The 21272-nt window shown below is 37.4% G+C and overlaps 1 protein-coding gene across 14 annotated transcripts in view; it reads left to right on the forward strand.

Annotated features, from left to right (window-relative positions):
- The first annotated feature begins 7926 nt into the window (after nucleotides 1–7926).
- Nucleotides 7927–21272, forward strand: part of STXBP5L (syntaxin binding protein 5L) — a 425888-nt gene continuing 412542 nt past the window's right edge. For 13 of the 14 annotated variants that reach the window (XM_051859274.3, XM_051859272.3, XM_051859275.3 and 10 more), the window contains exons 1-2: nucleotides 10675–10882; nucleotides 12075–12271. In XM_051859274.3, the coding sequence (XP_051715234.1) occupies nucleotides 12083–12271 (189 nt within the window). In that variant the 5' untranslated portion in view covers nucleotides 10675–10882; nucleotides 12075–12082. Of the gene's footprint in view, nucleotides 8127–10674; nucleotides 10883–12074; nucleotides 12272–21272 lie in introns of those variants that run through there. The other variant, XM_089331765.1, reaches the window with a different exon arrangement.

Below are 21272 nucleotides of genomic sequence, written 5' to 3' on the forward strand. Positions count from 1 at the left end.
ATTCACATCATTACTTTCATACTAGTGGCTTATAATCAGTTGTTCACATGTCTGTCATTCCCCATTAGTAGCTCTTCAAGTTAGTATTACTTGTTTTCTTTTCTTTTTTGTTCCCTGTAACATCTAGCATTGTACTTTGCACAAAATAGGCACACAGTATATGTTTGTTGAATAAGTGAAGCACTTTATCTAGATTGTGGGTTAATTACTTCAAGCTCAGGCTTGAAAAATCTAGCAGGAAACATGAATATCAACTGCTAGTACTTGTTCATTCAGTAAATATTTATTAAATACCTATCATGTAACAGACACTATTGTAAGTGCTGGAAAAATGACCATGAAAAATAACAGACAAAAATAGATTTTTGTAAGCCATTTTTAAAATAATTAACTGACCCTTTTGTATATTCTTGGTATTTTACCTATTTTCTGTTCCTGTACTGTCAACAGCTGAGGTCTTCATTAAGCCTGATATAATATGATATGAATTAATTGATTTTATAGTAAATAAATTCATTCTTTATCATTTCCATTGAACACACATTTTTGTAGTTACTGCTCTTGATTCCCGCAGCTGGCTTGCTTTCTTGGATTGTGGAAATTTTTATAAAAGTTGATGAATTAAAATAGACTTTGGGTTCTTTATTATTTATCTAAAAATTCAAGTTCTTTTAAAAATTTATGTATTTGAAAATCAGAGAGAAAGACACACTCAGAGACAGAGATCTCCCATCCACTGATTCACTCCCCAAATGCCCACAACAGCTAGGTGTGGGCCAGGCTGAAGCTGGGAACTGGGCAATCAATTCAGGTCTCCTATGTGGATAGCAAAGGCCCAAGTTCTTATCATGTCTTGCCTCCCTGGTTGTGCATTACTTGGAAGCTGGAATTGGTAACAGGAGCCAGGACTCATGCCAAGGCACTCTCATATGGGATGCTGGTATTCTAAACTGCATATTACAACTACACCAAACACCCACCCTAGTAACCATATTTTTAAATTTACAAATCAGAGTATATATCTAACAAAAGGTTTATTTTTTTCTTATTTACAAACTAATTTACATAAAAAGTCTTACAGTAGTGTAAAATTTAAATCAAATTTAATTATACATATAATGAATAAGCTTCATTAAAGAGCATACGATTATATGAAGAGAAATAGAAAATTCAGCGAAGATATATATTAGTTAAAACAATATTTGCATTGCCATTTTCATCATCTGCTGTTGAAATTATGGCATATTATTCCTCTCACAATTGTTTGAAGAACTCAGCTTGCTTAATAATTGTTTATTCTTTCCCTTTTTTCCCCCTGTACTTCTTGGCAAGTCTCTGAGTACTTCATGTGGATTATCAGGAAATATTTTACATTGCCAATGGCTTCCAATGATTATTTTGATCTCCAAAAGTTGTTAATAATAACATAAAAATACCCATATGTCCAGCAAGCAAACAAACACTCACAACTCATCTCAATCCTGGAGTTTGAGTTTGAACACAGACAGGGAGGTTAAGTTTATATTCTTTCTTTTTTTTTTTTTTTTTGACAGGCAGAGTGGACAGTGAGAGAGAGAGACAGAGAGAAAGGTCTTCCTTTGCCGTTGGTTCACCCTCCTATGGCCGCTGCGGCTGGCGCACTGCGGCCGGCGCACCGCGCTGATCCGAAGGCAGGAGCCAGGTGCTTCTCCTGGTCTCCCATGGGGTGCAGGGCCCAAGTACTTGGGCCATCCTCCACTGCCTTCCCTGGCCACAGCAGAGAGCTGGCCTGGAAGAGGGGCAACTGGGACAGAATCCGGTGCCCTGATGGGCACTAGAACCTGGTGTGCTGGTGCTGCAAGGCGGAGGATTAGCCTAGTGAGCCGCAGCGCTGGCCTATATTATTTCTTACTGTCTGGAAGCACGATGTTTCCATGTTGAGAATATTTAAGCAAATTCAGCCATTTTTGACCTATAGACACATTCCCCTTTGTCCTGTTTTGCTAGTAATTTCTTGTGAAGACCTGGCTTAAGACCACCGTGTCCATTAGATAATATTACTGAATTCATTGCCTATTTTCCAAGTTTTGCCATTCTGAGTCTCCCCAACTTCAGCCACACTTACAGTTTCTATAAAAATTTCATTTTATACAAGATTATATAATTATTAACCTAAAAATAACCTGGCTACCCAAAGTCTAGATCATAATAAACAGCATTTGGTAGTTTTCATGTTAAGTTCTTTTGTTTGGTGAAGTTAACTTGTTCTTCCTACAATTCTTTTATGATCATCATTATTCATATAAGATTTTAGTGCTAAAAATTAATAGTAGTGAACTATTAGAGGACTCCTATATGCCAGCCAGTGTGTTAAGTGCCAGCATGAATTATTTCACTTAATATTCACAGCAACCTATGACATTAGTAATTTTTTAATTTCTTTTATAGATAAGAAAACTGAAATAAAGAGAAGTTAAGTAACTTGTCCAACGACACACATTGAATAAGTGGCGGACTCAGGTCTGCCTACAACCAGAATACCTGCTTTTAAAAATACAGAATTGTGTATCTGTCTCCCCATATATTTTGCCACTCAAATTTAAAAACAGCATCATGGAAAACAGTGGTATTTATTGAAGAACTAGACTTTTTTTAATGGGTTAAGAGAACAATGGTACAGAGTATTTTAAATAGGAACTGTCCCAGAAAGTTTAAGATATTTGGTCTCTATAATTAAAGCACAGTAGACACAAATGCACTTCAAAAGCTGAACAAAATGAAGTAATATTTGCATTAAAGAGAGGATGATGGCTAAAGACAGCAGAGAACTTCGAACGATGGGGAGGAAGGAATAAGACTGAGAAATAAAATTTGGTTTTCTAAGTGAAGAGAGCTGGAGGGAGAATAAGCCATAAATCACTCTGGCTGTTACTGAAATAAAAAAAAAAAGAAACTTGTAAAGTTCTTCAGCTTGGCAAAGGTTAAGAGAACAATAATGTTTTGTCAGCCAAAGCTAGCCAAGAAGCTGATTAGAACAGAGAGCTTATCCTGTGCAGCCAGAGAGTTCCCACCTCTAAAGGGTTTTCTTATCTTTGAGTCTGCAATTGGGCAGGCAAGAAGACTATCACGGTTAGTCTACTTTCATGAGTCTGGCTTTGAAATTTATGGGAAAGCAAAGTCATGGGAGTATCCTAATTTACTCTTTAAAACTCTAGAGTGTCAGTTTTAGCAGAACTAATAATTAAATGAACATTTACAAAATTTTAACGTCAACCCTTTTTTAGCCATTAGGTAAAATTAATTGGGTAATTGCATTATTAAATTTGTTATTGTGGGGAGCAACTGAGACTAGACTAAGTTACTGGCATTAAGACTTATTCTATGCATCTGCTCTCCCACAATATGGCGCTGAGAGGGAGAGACCAAACAACCTCTACGCAGCTGCCTCATCAGTTTGACAAGTTGCAGGAGCTGATCCTGCTCCTGATGGGAGGAGAGCAGCGTGCTCGGCTTGTGGGTAGCAGAGTTGGGATTGGTGGAAGAGGACTATAAAGGAGGAGAGAGACAACATGCACCAGGAACATCTGAAGGAACACCTGAGCAGCCCCCGAGAGAGCCGGCCGGCGGTGTGCCGCTCCTCCGCGGAAGTGGGGAAAGTGGCGGGGGGGCCGCCCCTCCACGGAGGTGGAGGGGTCAGCAGCCAACCCGGGAAGGGCCGACCAGACAAAAGAACAGCGCAGGGTCCAGTGTCGTTCCTCCGCGAGTGGGGGAGCGACAGTTATTGCTATCATGAAAACAAATACAGATTCTAGTCCTACTTAAAGTAATACAATATTCAAGAATCATGGTGAACTAAAGCTTTAGGAAATGAGAGACTGGGTCATAAAAGGACTATTTACTTGTCTCCATATTCCCAACCCAAGAGAAGCCATCAACCATTTGTAGTTTTTGTCATCTATAGCAGTGTCAAAGACTCTATGATCTGTGGTCTGAATGTTGCTTCTAGCTTCAGTGTAAATAACAGATTCCAAGGCTTCACATAACTACTTATTTTGTCTATAATTACAAAAATCCAAACTGATTTTAAAATTCTCTTAAGATTTTGTTGTTTTCCCCATGAAATTCTTTTCCAGACCTATCTGTATGTTTTTCTCTTTAGCTCTCACTCTTATTGTCTCATTTCCCTCTAAAAAACAAGAACGTGCAAAAATATACTTTTTACTTATTGATAGCATTGAATGGAAGTTTATGTAATCACTTTTTAAATTTAGAAATCTAACATATGGAATATTCTTTCTTCCTAACCTTAAGGTTCCTTGAAAAAAGATATAGGTATGCCCTCTAAACTGAAACCACAATCAATTACTTTTTTTTGACCACATTTGTCTTTTCTATTTAGTTGATTATTCCTTTGAATCCTTATCATTTTAAAACTCTTTCTGAACTTTGTCAATATCTAAATTTTAAAAAGTCAGTGTAGGTGGTATGAGATTCCACTTTACAAAGGTTAATTGTAGCATGAGTCTCCACAGAGACATAAGCTCTTAATGAGGGTATAAATTCACAAAAACTTTTAAAAATAAAATTTAGAAATAACTATGAAGACATACTATATTGACATAGTAACATCCTCTAATCAACCTGAAACTTTACCAAATATTTGGTGTAAAAGTATTCTCCCCACTTTTACATGTAATAGTATAAAGTTAGAAACAAAATATTCAAGATATGGAGATGATTAAATAAATTATAGACTTTCCAGATTTAATATAATATTGACATTCAAAAATGGTTGTATATGAAGAATATTTAATTAAATTGGAAATGCTCACAACAAATGTTTAGTTAAAACTGGAAATCAACACTTCCAATTTGCTTACTAATGTCTAAAAATGTTAGAAATAAATGCTTAGATCTTCTAATATTTCTATAATAGCACACTTTACTTTTATACTGAGATGTACATGCAGACATATACATGGAAATATTGATACAAATGTGACTTCTGGGAATCTATAATTTGTAGAAGGATAGTTTTGAAAATTTCTGTTTTTTTTTTTTTCCTACTATAGTCTACAGCTCATCTCTGTTGGCCAATATCTACAATGGGTGCCTTTTAGTTCCCTGGTCAATGAGGCATGATAGTGTTTAGGAAGCGAGTTTGGTGAATCTTCATAACTAAAGCATATAAAAATGGAACTCTGGATTGGAAAGAACCTTAAAGACCATCTAATCCAAAACTGCCTTCTCTCAGTTTCAGCTACAGTCAATCCATTGATGCAAGGGAATTTTACGTTAATAATAATAGAAAAAATTCAAACTATAGCAAATTCTTTAAGTTATTTTATTAAAGTAAAAGAATAATAACAATATTTGTTTTTATGGTTCATATTATACAAATCACTTTTACTTACATAATTGCATCTGTTTCTTATCATAGTTTATATTTGTTTCTACATAATAGGGAAAATGAGGCACAAAGACTGAAAGAGTTTGTTAGTGCTATAGTTAGTAAAGTTAGGTCTGTCACAGGACTAAATCCATTTCACTTACCACATCACAATGTGATAGATGGATATGTGAAAATATATTTTAGAATATGCATAAAGAACTGATTTTAATTGCATGTTTAATAGCAAATATTTGAGTTTTGCCCTTGAAGGCATGAGTTCTGTTTGCAAGTCTGTTATTGATTGTGTGCTGAGCCATACTTTGTATGTTTTGGTTCTATCCTAATGACCTCTGCTTTCTTATCGGAAACCCATGAGAACTATGGCATTATTTAATTATTCCTGTGGTTTCTTCCTTTGTGGCTTGCACTGGACTGAGTAAGGACTGGTCACTCTGCCTCTGATGGAAAGCTGACTGACAATTATCAACCAGTATCCTGCCTAAAGGATGCATAATGAGGTCAGAGAAAAGTCGGATGAAGATTTAGGAAGGAAAGATAATTATTAATCCTCCTAAAAATTTGCCATAAAGGCTTGTTTTACAGCTGTGTTATTTTTAATGAAGTTCTATGTTCTAGACTGGTAAATAACATGGATTGTGCTGAAGCTTGATTAGGAAGTCAGAAGTGGTTGGAATAGTAGTTTCTCAGTCCAAAAACTCAGTATCTCACATCAAGCAGATTTGAAATGTTCAGATTTGCTCATGTAAATAATTGCCACACTAGCCTATAGTAAGTTTTGTGTCATCACTCTCTCTTCACCCACATTCTCCTGTCAGCTGTTCTGTTATTCACAGAGACTATACCTCTCTGAGAAAATTAGTACTGCCTTGCTATGTCCAATGAGTTGTTGATTAACTGATTTTCTTCTATATTGGTAGGGTGCCCCTCTGTGACTCAGTTATTATATTTCAAATTTTATGGAGATGTTTTGTCAAACAAGAATTCTCATTAACTTGTAATCCCCAAAGCCTCCTACTTCTAGTGCTCACTGCCACATAACTCCCAAAGGTCTTTAATTCTGTAATACCCAAACTACTGACTATATATTTTTCATTTTTCTATTATATTTTATCTTAACTTGAATTTTGCCATTTACTTTTCTAATATAAAATATTCATATAATGGGGGCTTCATTGGTTTTTTGAAAGAAAACTATCATGAGGAAAGAACTTTGGAATAGGATTTATGTGAGTTCAAAGTCCTATGCATTGAGGACCACTCTGTGTTGAAGCCCTAACCATCAGTTCCTTGGAATATAACCATAAAACCACATTAATAATTGTTTGAAGATAGAACCTTTAAAGAAGCAATTAAAATGGAAACATCAGATTTATCTCCAATACGATTGTTACCTTTATAAGAAGAGAAAATATGGAGAGACACAATAAATATGTGTCTTCAGAGAAAAGACGATGCAAGGTCACAGAGGGTTAACTATCTTCAAGCCATCGAGAGAGGCCTCAGAACAGACCAAACCTACTTATTGCCTCCCAAACTTGAAGAAAATAAAGTTTTGATTGTTTATGCTACCCAAGAAGTGGTATTTCGTTATGTCAGCCCTAGAAAACTAACACACCTAAACGGGGATTTCAAAGAGTTCATTGAAAAAAAATGAAGAAAACAGAATGTGAATTTACCTTGAACTTTTGAAACTCCTTAAAAATTCACTATTTTAGAATTGAACTCTCCAACCCCTTTCACTATCCCAGTTCCTATTTAATCCTCTAGTTATAATAGGGTAGTGGTTAAGAGCATGATTTTAGAAGTTATCCTTATATTTGGAGGCTGGATTTTCCATCTAAGTGGCCCTGAGTTAATTTCTTCAATATTTCTGGGTCTCAAATTTCCTCACCTGTAAAATATGTATCTTACAGAGTTACAACAATGACCAAATTCATAGAGATGTTTGTAAAGTTCCTAGTGTAGTGTTGGAATATAACTGCTAAGTAACTGGTATAATTTTTTTTATCTCTACAGACATTGGACCATTTACATGTGTATTCTCAACTTGGCTTAGCTTTATCCAAGCCTAGGCAGCTTAACAAATTTCCTTCTCTGTGTGAAGTGTTACACATGTATGTACTTTCTACTATTATTCCATTACTTTTTGGGGCATGGAAAGGCAGCTTTTATTAGCTTAATTGTTGGCTTGAATCCAAGTTGACAGACTCTTACAGAGCATTGTAATATATTCTCAACATATATACTAAAAATCCTCCTAATATATTTGTTTAAATGATTTGATGATTTTCCTCCAAATAGATTATTTTTCTTTCTTTCAGTTCTCCCTACTTGTAATTTTAGGAAGAAATCATGGCTTATTCAAAAACTCTACCTCAGTAATTCCTTTCTATGAGATATTCTTCCAATAGGCAGAGAAATTGTGGGGAGCAACTGAGACTAGACTAAGTTACTGGAACTAAGACAAATTCTGTGCATCTGATCTCCCGCCATATGGCGCTGAGAGAGAATAAACAACTTCTACACAGCTGCCTCACCAATTCGACTAACAAGCTGCAGGAGCTGATCCTGCTCCTGATTGGAGGAGAGCAGCGTGCTCTGCGTGTGGGCAGCAGAGTTGGGATTGGTGGAAGAGGACTATAAAGGAGGAGAGAGACAACATGCACTAGGAACATCTGAGCAACCCCTGAGAGAGCTGGCCGGCCGGTGGTGTGCCGCTCCTCCGCGGAAGGAGGTGGGCCAGCAGCAAACCCGGGACAGCATCGTTCCTCCGCGAGTGGGGGGCCGGCAGCTAACCCAGGAAGGGCCGGGCAAAAAGAACAGCACAGGGTCTGGTGTCCTTCCTCCGTGAGTGGGGGAGTGACAGAAATGAATGAAGTTCCTAATTAATATTACCTGATCCAATTCTAAAGTTTCCTTTGAGTACCAGATTTATTTTATGGTCTTGTCTCATTCCTTCTTATTGCTTTTTAATCAGTTCAGAATGGAATTTGCTGCCATAGATATTTCATATGCTTTGCTCACCTAGTAAGACTTTTAGGATGCAATTTTTTATGCTGTCCACTCATATACACAGGACATTCCTCTTATTTCTGTCCTTTTATTTATAGTTTGTGAATTAGCATAAAAATCTTCTGTTCTCTCTCTCTTAGATTTCAATTATGTTGAAGTTTTTATTTTCTGTCATTTACTCAAACTAATATTAACTGAGACTTTGTACTCCATATAAGGCATTATGCTAGCCACTGTAGAGAAACAAATATTTAAAATAGTTCCAAATAATCTACAATATAAGCATTCTAATGACTCTTATTTTTTAGGCTTCTAATATTGTAAACATTCATATACTTGAACTTGGCTTTTCTTCTGTTTCTCAATTTCGTTGTCCTATCTGAAGGAATATTTATTGTCACCTCTTTTTAACTCATTGTATTTTCTCCAGGGTTCTGAAGAAGTGTCTTTATCAATCTGCTTAGTGCACTTTTTTTCCTATGGTATCCCTCAATTTTTAGAATAAAAAATCATCTCGTTTGACACAATATGATGCTAGTAATTGGTGGTTTAAGGGTTTTTTCTTGTAAACATTACATCTGACTTTGCTGAGCTGGGTTATCTTTTTTATTCACATCAAAATACCAAACCAATAGTATCTATAGACTTGTTTTCATTTACTTGACAATTAAGGAGTTGTGGATAGATTTGTTGAAAGGAAGGAGGACATCTAAATTCATTTTTTTCTAGACAATAATGACTAGTCCATAAAGAATTACAGTTGATTCCTCCTCTTTTAAAAGGAAAAAACAGACGTAAAGAGAAGAAAGCCAACTCTTTAGCCTTAATTAACACCCATGCTTTTAAATGATCGATGAGCCAGGAAGAAAAAAATATGGGCAAAGAGAGTAAAGCCAAATTGTTAAGAATTCAATATAGAATTTGGAACCTTATCGGGATCTAGTTTACATCAGTCGTGGCATTTGTTCCACCCTTAATAGTGCTTAATAAATCAACTGTTCAAAAATTGTGAAATGCCTAGTATAAATGTAATACTGTGTAGCGAGAAGAAACGAATAACGCAGTGCCTGCCTTCCAGAGGGTTACTATTGTCTGTGGCAATGAGAGACCATAAGGCAGTATTGGATAGTAAAGCAGACATCACTGCAAATGTTAAGAAGAGCGAGCACTGAGCTGAGGATCTGAAAAACTGAGCTTTAATCCACCACCGTCATTTCCTTGCTAGGTTTTTGGGCAAGGAACTTCTGTTTCAAGTCTTCCCCTTCCTACTTCCTATTACGGAGTGGGGAGGGAAGGAGAAAGAAAAAAGCCAATCCAGATCAGGAAGACTTAAGACCATGTTTGGGGTGATTACTACTGAGCTCTGTTGTGTTGCTTAAATCGAAGTCTATAGTTAGCTATGGCCCACTGAGCGTTCCTTCATTTTCACAGCTGAAGAAATCTAGTTTCAGTTTTTCGCAGCTCAGTAGCATGACAGGCTCAGAACAAAATCTTTCCATCCTAAAGCAGTTCTCTCCCCGCTCCGCCCCCAAGGCATAATGCATTCTTCAATACCATTATTGTGACTCAGAGGAAAAGGTTACAACATATTGTAGACACGGTTTACTTAAGAAATATTTCTTTAAAAAGTTAAACATCCTTGTTTGAAGCTGAGGGGTAAGAAGTAGTTCTACTTCTTAGAAAGATCTGGAAGGCTACATATAAGAGTATACAACAAAACTACTGAAATACAATGCCCCCTAGCACAGAGGACCCTTTTAAAGGCATGATTAGGTAACAGCGGGAGTTAATCACAAAACTGAGTTGAGCGCAGGTACCAGGGCTGAGGGGAACCAAGTAGACACACCTGGAGGCTCACAGAAGTGGCTGCAAAACACTTGCCCAATCAGACCTAGGTAACTCTCGCCGCAGCCTCGGACTGCAGGCGCCCAAGTTCGCACGCTTGCAGGCTTGCTATTGATTCACACTGGCGTCCTTCAACAGGTAGCGCCAATTGCAGCCCCCAAAGCACGGCTCCGCAGCAGACTGGCCAATCCCGCTGTCAATCAAATGCCCACGTCTACTTTTCTACATTCTCCCCTCCCTCTCTCCTTGGCTTTTCCTTGGGCCTATCCCCAAAATTCTTCCGCGCCTCGAGACCGTGGAACCGGGTCCTATGGAGCCAAGGATTGGTGTCGAGCTCTTCCCGCCCTTTGACGTCCAGAAGCGCCCCGCCCCTTTCACCGCCCCGCGCGCCCCGGGAAGAAGGGGCGGGGCGAGAGGGGGGCTGGCTTGGGGGCGGAGCTTGCCTCCCACGGTGGGAGGGCGGAGCCTACGGTGGCGCTGTCTGCTCCGTTAGGACCTCGGAGAGCGCCGGGCGCCGCGACCAGAGGGACTGGAGAGGCGGCCGGAGCCGGGCTGGACGGACGCCTGCGAGCCCGCCTCCCTCTGCGCCCTCAGCTTTCCGGGCTGGCAGGCGGCTAGTGGCGTCTGAGGAAGGTGCCTAAGTCTGGGGTCAGATAGTCATCCCTGTGGGACGCCGCCGCCGCCGCCGTCCAGCCGCGGCTCCCTCACACCTGTGTGTGCGCGCCCGGCACGACTGTCCGTGTGGGGCTGCTTGTGTGTGTGTGTGTGTGTGTGTGTGTGTGTGTGTCCCGGCCTCTGGCTCGACTGTCTGTGTGAGCGTGTTTGTGCGTTCGCGCGCCCGCGGGCGACAGCCCCGCGCCTCGGCGCTCGGCCCAGGGGAGGGACAGCGGGAGCAGCGGCTCTGCGCGCCCAGCGGGCTAAGGCGGGACTCGGGCCGCAGCCGTCGCCGCCGCCGCCGCTGCCTCAAGTCCCCCGAGAGTGGCCGCCGCGCTGCGGGGAGAGCGGACGGCGGGCGGGCGGGCGGGCGGGCGAGTGCGGCGGCAGCTGCGGGCTGAGCGGGAGGGAGGGGGAGACAGCCGGGGGAGGAGGTAGGAGAGGGGACAGATGCGGGGAGGGAGGGAGAAGGCGCAGGGACCGGCGGAGGCAGCCGGCGTCGCCGCGCGCCCCTCCCGTCGGCTGTTGCTGTGGTCACCCCCGGATGTTTTGGGGTTCGGGCTTTTGGGGGTGAGGAATGGAAAAAGCTCCCCCCACAGTTTCCTACTAAGGAGCAGGCAACGTAGAAGATGGTGAGGGGAGAGCCCGAGAGGTGGTGCCAGAGTATATGTTTGACCCCCGCAACCCCCCCCCCCAACGTCGTTTTCTGAAAATAAAATATTTCGAGCTGACCCTTTAGAGGGAAAACCCGTGTTCGAGAGAGAGGCAGAGAGTCTGTCGGACTCTGGTTTGATTGTATAATAATGATGATACAATGCTAATGACGCTGATGACACTGCCTTTTATTTTTACCCCAGTGCTGATAAAGCGTAGCTACAGCTGGGGAGAAAGCCCTTGACAAATCTGAAGAGCGAAGAGGCAATACTGTTGCTTTTGGAGTTGTGTTTTTTTTTTTTTTTTATTTAAGGATATGCTTCTCCAAATTAAAATTTGGCAAAAGGAAGCCTGACTTCTCCATCCCCCCCCCTCCCAGTTTTATGCAATGCTGATAATAAAATGGGGATTGGTTACTGCTGCCTTGACTAATGAAAAATAAAGGCTTTTTTTTTACCCAGGTATAATTCCGTGTATTAAGTCACTCCTTTCTCCTGTCCTTTGAATTTCTCAACAGCGTTTAAAATGAAGAAGTTTAATTTCCGAAAAGTTTTGGATGGCTTAACTGCCTCCTCCCCTGGCAGTGGGAGCAGCGGCAGCGGTAACAGTGGTGGTGCTGCTGGAAGTGGCTCCCTGCATCCAGGAGGGACTGCAGGGGTCCTCAGAGAGGAGATTCAGGAAAGCCTGACTTCAGACTATTTCCAGATCTGCAAGGTAAGTTTGGAATTGTCCTCTATTACTTGTTTATCTTCCTGTTGTGAGGCTATGAGAAAAAACAAATACACCTGGGACTAGAAATGGTTGCGATGCCAGCACCAAAGAAAGTCTGATGCAGAGAACTCTGTGGATAGGTGTGTCTGAATTAAGATATTTCAGGCACCAGCTGAAAATGCAATGATGGTTTAGGGGAGAAATAAGCACGTGTGAAAAGAATTTTCAAGATAATATTAAGGCCCAATAGTGGGCAAAATTTTTAATGTAATGTTTATAAGTAGTGAATACAAAATAGTTTGATTTTCTCTGTTATTTAGAGAGATGGTTATTTTACTTTTTTGGTATAAAATGAATAAAATTATTAATGTGTTGATAGAATTAAGTAGAAATGGCTACATGAATATATCTATTTTAAAGGGCCCAATGGTATTGCTTTAAAATCCTAAATGAAAACACTCTTAGATCTTTAAACTCTTCAAAATACAGAAACAATAAAATAAATGTCACAGGAGAAATAATTCTATGAACTTATAATACTTGTACAAGTTTAAAAAATTGCCAGTGTTCCGGTTTAGTAAGAAGACACTTCGAGTAATTATAATTTCATATTGAACATCTAATGTATAAGCAAAGATTTTCTGATGAGGGGAGAAGATGAGAATTTACAAAATTAGTATTATGTTAGTATACAGAGATATAATATTTTCTAACATAAAGTAGTTAAATTCTTATTGTCTTTTTTTTTTTTTTTTGGCTATCTTGGAATGTGATTTTGACCTGTAAGCAATAAAAAAGGTTTTAAGTTACTCATAGTCTACAAGTGAAATTAGTTTTATGAATATTTTTCACTACATAAGAAGAAACTGAATTTTTGAAATTGCAGAAATTGAATACCAAATTACTGATACCTAATCAAAAGTTTTTCATAATTAAACTTACAGTAAACAAATGATGTATAATAAGTTTTAGTGATTGCCTCAGCTGCTATTTCTGGACTGGTCAATATAAAAGCATAGTTATTAGTGTACATAAAAGCAAATTTACTTAGATTTAGGTTAGATAAGCAGATTTAATTCTAACCTACACTGTGAAATTTATATATCATAATGACTTTTCCCTCAATATTGAATAATATATACTCTGTCAGATTAGGAAAGGGCTTAACATGGTCATAAGATAATTATATGAAAGAATCCTTGAGGTCAGATTGCTAGGCAGGGAAATTATGCACTGATTCTCTAATGTTTAACATATTACTATTTCCTGTCCCAGATTCTGAAAGTATTTCCAAATCTCTCAATTCATGGATTTGATAGTGATATAGGAGAATTTTAGTGGAGGTAAAATTGAAAACAAAGAAACTTTGGAAGAGAATGGAAGTGAGTTACTGAGATGATAAAGCCAGTAGGGAAGGTTTTAAATACAGAATTTCAGAGAAAGGGGTAAATATGATTGAGGGAAATGCAATAGTCATTTCTTATTTATTCAGAAAACAAATGGTCATGGGAAGTGGTAAAAGTTAAATACTATGCCATTTCAGGAACATGGCATGGTAGAAAGAAGACTGATTTAGGAATCAGAAAATGTGTGTTTTATTTAAAAGTTCTTGGCATGCCATTTATCTCCCTGAATCTTGGATTTCTGCATTTGTATTGGAGGACTAAGTTTTTTCTCTTCTTACCTGAAAGAGAGTTAAAACAGATGGAAAGATCAGACAGATCAGCAAGGTGAAGGAAATGCATAAATTGGAAAGGTGATAAAATATACATAATTAAAGTTTTAAAAACCAACTTGTTCACAGTAGGATGAATATAACCAGTTTCAAGGAAACAGTAAGAATACGTAGCTTTCAAGCTGTGTACTTGTAGTATTTCTATTTTTGGATAGGAATAAAATTAATGATCTACAGTAAAATATATGAAACTGAATTGAAGAATTAACAAAACTAGAACTGTATTGACTTTCTGTTTAGATGTGCAAAAATCATTCTATTCTGAGTTCTAATGAGTTGGCACCTTCTGGATATTTCTACCTTTTCAACATAGCCAAAATTAGAGTATAAATTTAGACTCTCATCTTTTGAAAGCCATTCCCTTTACTATCTGATCAGTCATAAAATCCTATCTGTTCTATTTCATTAGTATTTCTGAAATTTATGCCTTTTTCTTCATCCCCAGTACTTGTTCATTCCATTATATTTTCTTGCTTGATATCTTGAAACCAGTTCCTAACTGATCACCTCACTTGTTTCACTCTATTACATTTTGTTGTAATAGTGGTTGTTTCTGAAATAGAATGTTAATTATGTAATTTCCTTGCTAAAAATTCTATGTTGATTTCCTTAGAGCAGTGATACACTACAAGCAAATGTTTTGTGGGAAACCTCACTAAATAAGATCTCTTAAAACAAGTAAATGTGATATTTTATTGGTATGCATTTGTTTAATAAATTTTTGCTTTTTTATATTTGGTTTTTGTTGTATAATATTATCCACTGCTAGATAGTAGGGCCTTTTCTGGCCTTAAGAAGTAAAGGTATAAATCTATACCCTTCTTAATCAATGATATATCTCTAAGAAGTTCAAAAACAGAAATGGCTGAAGCAGATTTGATTCAAAGTCAGCAAAAAAACAATTTAAGGCATTGATTTACTGTAATCTGTTTTAAGTTCAGTATGTATGTGTTTGTGCAAGTTGTTCAGGTGTTTTTGAAATATCTGATCCATCTTTCCTGAACTTACAATTCTATGAAACACAATTTAAAACCTCCCCTCTATACAATAAATTTCAAACTACTACACTTGATTGTATATATTTCCCTTCAGAAGGGGTTACTATTTAACTTTGCATCCTCATTTCTTTGATTCCCTTAGTACATTTTCTGAAATTACCATGTTTCCTCATATGTCAGTATATTTCCCTATTCTATTGCTGTTGACTGGAATATCTCTTCTGCCTGCAATAAAAATGGAGAACTCTGAGTTACCCTTTACTTGGTTGTTCAGACACCACCTACGTGAGACCGTCTCTGACCAGTCTTCTCTTCTTTGCACCAGGGTTATTTATTTTTCTCTCTTCTGTTTTACTACAGTACCTGGCACAGACCTATGGTATCTTTTTATATATTCAGTTATATAATCTAGAATATATTCTATAGTTGATATATTGATCCATTTATTAAATGCAGGCCCAGTAACTATAGAGATGAAAATATATATGTACATACATATATACAATATACACATAGATAATTTATATATATCTTCATTGCTAATGTTAATGGGTCCACAATCATAGAGTAGGAAAATTTATTTTAGCTAGAAAGTAGTTATAAATTTCAAGCAATCAATGAGTGATAGTTTCCATCTCTATGTGGTACAAAGTAAGTGGAGAATTTTTGTTAATCTATCAAGTTGTTTTAGTTAAAATTAGAGAGCTTCATTTGTAAGATATCCCATTTGATCTGTATAATAGTCACATAAAGCAAAGAAAATGCTAATATTTTTATTTTACTCATAAGATGTCTGAGACCATAGATTTAAGTTGTACCCCTAGGTCTCCAAGTTAGTAAGAAACAAAGCAAATTTAACACTTTGTTCTGCAATTCTCACATTCAGTACTCTTGTTACTGACTTTTCTAGAAAATTTCTAAGGAAGAATAGAGAAGGTAAAGAGTATTCTGTTGCCTTATTTTGTCACTTCTGCTACCCTGATCCAATTCCTCCTTGGGCTACTACCCTATATAACCTTCTAAATGTTCTCTGTGCTTTTATTCAGGCATTACTAGAGCCTTAAAATAAGTAGAAGAATCTTTTATGATTTAAATCATATCATTCCTGCCCAAGACTCTCCAGTGCCTTTCCCTTTCTCTTAAAAAATAAAGTAAAAAATTCCATTATATCTTATGAAGCTCTATGTCATCCAGTTACTGATAAACCTTAATTTTCAACTGTTTTTTCTTTCATGTACTCCCCATAAGCTGTTGGCCTTATTTTTTTCTTTAAAGCATGTATTTATTCATTTGAAAGGCAGAGAAGGGGAGAGGAGGAGGATAGAGAGGGGAGACGGAAGAGGAAAGAGGAGGAGAGGGAGAGAGAAAGAAATCTTCCATTTCCTGGTTCTTTTACCAAAAATGGCTCCAGTAGCCAGATATGGACCAGGCCCAAGCCAGGATCCAGGAACTCCATCCTGGTCTTCCAAATGGGTCCAAGTACTTGGTTCCTCTTCTGCATTCCCAGGCACGTTAGTAGGAAACTGGATTAGAAGCAGAGCAGCTGGGACTGGAGCTAGCACTCCTGTATGAGATGCCAGTGTTGTAATTGGAAATGTGAAGAGGAGACTTAATCTGCTGTGCACAATGCTAGTCCCAGCCTTTTTGCTCTTTCTCAGGCATGATTCCTGCCTCAAGGCTTTCTATTTGTTGTTTCCTTTACCTGGAACACTCTACTCTCCTGTTCCCCATGTAGCTATTACACCCTTCACCTCACTTGTTTCCTTCACGTCATTCAGTTCTTAGTTCAGCTATTGCCTTGCTTCTCAGCTCCTCATTGACCAGTACTTTCCTCCCTTTACCCTTATCCTAAATGCATTTTTGGTAACACTTAAAACTAGCAGTATTAAATTATGCATTTGAGTTTGGCTATGTCTCCCATTAGAATGTAAACTTCATGAAGGCTGAGCTTTGTTTTGTTCACATCTATGTCAGCAGTGTATAGAACAGTGCCTGCCACATAGTATACAGTCAGAATTTGTTGAATAAATGTGTAAAGGAAGAAGAACAAGAAAGCTGATAGAGTGCTGGATTAAATGAAAATCATGTATTGCTTTGAACAGCTTCCAGGAAAGGGCTTTTGTGAAATTAATTTTGTGTGTTGTAAAGAAAAAAAACCTATCTAGTTAAAGCATGACGTTACTTTAGGAACATGGTACATAATTTTCAAAAAGATTTATAAAAGATTGTAGAAAGACTCAAATTTGTTTCCATTTTTTTTTTTTATTGCGGAAGACATTGGAAACATTGTTATTTCCAAATGATCTTTTTAAGGGAAGAGATCAGAAGTATTAGACTGACAGTGACAAACACATTGGGCATTCTAGACCTGATTAACCAAATAAGCAAAATAAATATATTGGGGCTGGCACTATGGCACAGCAGGTTAAAGCCCTGGCCTGCAGCATCCCATCTGGGTGCCAGTTCTAGTCCCACCTGCTCCACTTCTGAAGCAGCTCCCTGCTAATGTGCCTGGGAAAGCAGTGAAGGCTGACCCAAGTCCTGGGATCCCTGTACCCAGGTGGGAGATCTGGAAGAAACTCCTGGCTTCAGATTGGTTCACCTCCAGCCATTGCAGCCATTTGGGGAGTAAACCAGTGGATGGAAGACCTCTCTAACTCTTTCAAATAGATGAAACAAATCTTTAAAAACAAGTAAAAAAAATCAGTGTAACTATATAGCATAACCCCTAAAGTTCTGAATAAACTCTTAATTTAGCCAATTCACTATTCATTAAGATTTATGAACTGTTTTTATAATTAGTTATAATGTCAAAGCCAACATGTAAATAACTAGTGTAACTTCTGCAGGGAAATGGATTTACTATCATGATTCTCATGCCAGACATATTATATATATATATATATATATATATATATATATATATATATATCATATATATATATCATGCCAGGCATATTTTATATATATATATGTATATATATGATATCAGAAATGTATGGAGTGTAAAGTTGGGCTTTCTAGTGCTCTGGGAGTATGAAAGGAGGTTAAATGATCAGATATCTCTGAATACTATCTCTTCCTCAAGATTTCACATTGTTTTACTTGAACAGTTCTATAACTGAGTTTTGCATAAGGCTATGATCATATTTCCACATTTTTGTGATTTTTATCCCTAAAAAAGAGTTATGGAAGATTCTTTGAGATGTGTGCACTTTTCTTATTTACATATTTACAAACTGTTAAAAGTTGTATAGTGATACTGTAGGATAACTTATTGTAGATAACAATATTTGACATTGACTTCATGCTCCTGTCACCAAACCAATGGAGAGGATTTGCATCTTAAAGGATAGTTTTGGGAAGCAAAACAGGAAGAATTAAGATGCCCTTGAGATGTTAATAAGCTTAAGAACCAAAAAGTTTAAAAAAAAAAAAAACCAAAAAAACAAAAACAGTAACCAAAGCCAGATAATTCATTTTCCTGGTTCTCTACTTTGCTTATCCCTAGAGCATAATGGTGTGGGGGTAGGCTAAAGTAAGGGATTATAGACATGTATAAAATATGTTTTTAGAGTTTTAAAGTTACTGTAAAGGAAAATCACATTTTCTCATGAATGGTCTTTTGGTGCTAGTATATTGTTAGCAATTTAGGTTATTAGTCTCATTTAGTATGATAATTTTTGAAGTTCTTATAAACAAATCATGCTGTCATACTTTGTGTGTATCTCAATATAGAACTAAGGTAAAAATCTTACATAATTTCCAAGTGTGGTTATTGATAGGTTATTACCAGTGATTAATCTAAATTCTTATTTCTTGAACTTTAGTGCATTGCTGTATACATCCTTTTGCCATTAGGTGAAGATGTACCTGTGAAAAATCATAGGGTGAAATTCCATAATTTACCTTTAATAATAGGGTGATTGTTTTGATTTCTTTCATTATAGTTTTGTAAAACATAGTTGTAGGGACCATCATTATGGTGTAGTGGATAAAGCTGCCACCTGTGATGCCGGCATTCCATGTGGATGCCAGTTCAAGTCCCAGCTGCTCCATTTCCAATCCAATTTCCTGCTGATGGCCTGGGAAAGGCAGCGGAAGATGGCTGAAGTTCTTAGGCCCCTGCCTCAACATGGAAGACCAGGAAGTAGATCCTGGCTTTGGCCTGGCCCAGCCATGGTCATTGTGGCCATCTGGGGAATGAACCAGTGGATGGAAGATGTCTTTCTCTGTTCCTCTCTCTCTGTGGCTCTGACTTTCAAATAAGTAAATCTTACAAAAGCAATATTTGTTTAATAACAGTAATTTTAATTATGTCCATTAAAGGTCTAAAGCAGAATCTCTGCTTTAAGCTTGTAAATTGAGGGTTTTTCCTCCCATAAGAGAAAATTGCACTTTTTAGCATGTCAAAATAATGTTCTTTATAAAAAGCTTTTGTTTGTAGTGACAATTCTTGTCTTTTTAAAAAAGAGATTAACTTGTTAAAATTATCTTTAATATTTAAAAGGCTAATCTGGGGTAAGCATTATGATAGAACAGTTAAAACATCACTTCATATGCTTGCATCATTTATCAGAGTGGTTGGGTTCAAGGCCCAGCTCCATTCCTATTCAACTTTTTGCTAATGCACACTTTGGGAGACTGCTGGATAAGTGAACCCTTTGGTTCAAGTGCTTGGATCTGCCATCTACCTGAGAGATCTGGATGTGTTCCTGATTGCTAAAATGGGCCTGGCCCAGTCACCACTCTTGGAGGCATTTGAGGAGTGAGCCAGTGGATGGAAGGTCTCTCTCTCTCTCTCTTACTCTGTCTTTCAGATAAATAAAAATATATTTAAAAATAACTACTATAAAATGTTTAAATGCATGAAAATAGAATTAAAAGACTAATATTTTAATATGTTTGATACAGTAGTGTTTTTATTGACAAACATGATAGGGAATCATTCCTACATAATGCTAAAATGTATTTATAGGTACTCATAGCAAATCATAGATTAAGTGTTAGACAGCCAAAAATAGAGATGATATTTAAAGGATTTAGAGAAGGTAGTGGTAAAAGATGAAATAGAAGACCTCCAAAAGGTAAATAATAGAGGCAGGTATTTGGTACAGTGAGTGAGATGTCACTTCAGATGCCCATATCACCTATCAGAGTGCCTGGATTTGAGGCCCAACTCTGCTCCTGATTCCAGCTTCCTGCTGATGCTCTCCATGGGAGGCAGAAGATGATAGCTCAAATAGTTGGGTCCTTGCCTCCCACGTTAATGACCCAGATTGAACTCCTGGCTGTTTCAGGAATTTGGGGAATGAGCCAGTGGATGGGGGATCTCTTGTTTCTCTGTTTTTCTGCCTTTCTAATAAATAAATAAAAGAATATGATAGAACTACATCAGTACTTAGGGAGAGGCTTAATTAAATGAAGCATTCATAGTCATTGAAGAAATATGGTGAGAAAGTGTTTTCATGCATTTATTCAAAAAATTTATTTGACATTAAAAATAATTAGAAAATAATCTTTTCTCAGCCAACCGCCTACAATGAGTAAAATAGTGCCCACTTGATTGGTTTATAAATCAGCAAAATTGCCTATCATATTTTCTGAACTTATGTAAGATATTAGAAAACTATGATTTTTGGTTCAATTGGAGGCCCAAAATTTCCAGTTGATATTGTGATGAATATAATTTTTAACATAATGATAGAGCTACATAATCAAAATAATTTGAAATTGAAAATATACTAGCCAGTGTTTTAGTTAGATTTTTGGCATTGGATTATGTTTTTGATAAATATTTTTTGAATTGACAGCATAAAATTAACATCTTACTAGGGTATTTTTATAAGTAAAACCTATCATTTTATAATGGTGTTCTTAGATGCAGATTTTTATCCCCCAGAAACCTTTTATTTAAGGAATGCAAACTTCATGCTTTTCATAAATACAACTTTAGGAATATATGGATTCTTCTCACTGTACCCACCCTGCTACCCACACTCTCACCCCTCTTCCTCCTCCCTTTCCTATTCCCATTCTTAGCAAAAAATAAGATCTACTTTCAATTAACTATATACACATACGATTAACTCTATACTAAATAAAGAGTTCAACAAATTATATGGAAAAAAAAAACCTGTTCCTCAACAGTGGAGACAAGAGCTGTTCAAAGTCTTTTAGATGCAGATTTTTTTTAAAAAGATTTATTTCTTTTATTTGAAAGTCAGAGTTATACAGAGAGAGAGAGAGAAAGAGAGAGAAAGAGAAAGGT

The sequence above is a fragment of the Oryctolagus cuniculus genome, chromosome 4 (assembly GCF_051225735.1).
Source record: "Oryctolagus cuniculus isolate XC-2025 breed Fujian yellow rabbit chromosome 4, ASM5122573v1, whole genome shotgun sequence".
Classification (NCBI taxonomy): domain Eukaryota; kingdom Metazoa; phylum Chordata; class Mammalia; order Lagomorpha; family Leporidae; genus Oryctolagus; species Oryctolagus cuniculus.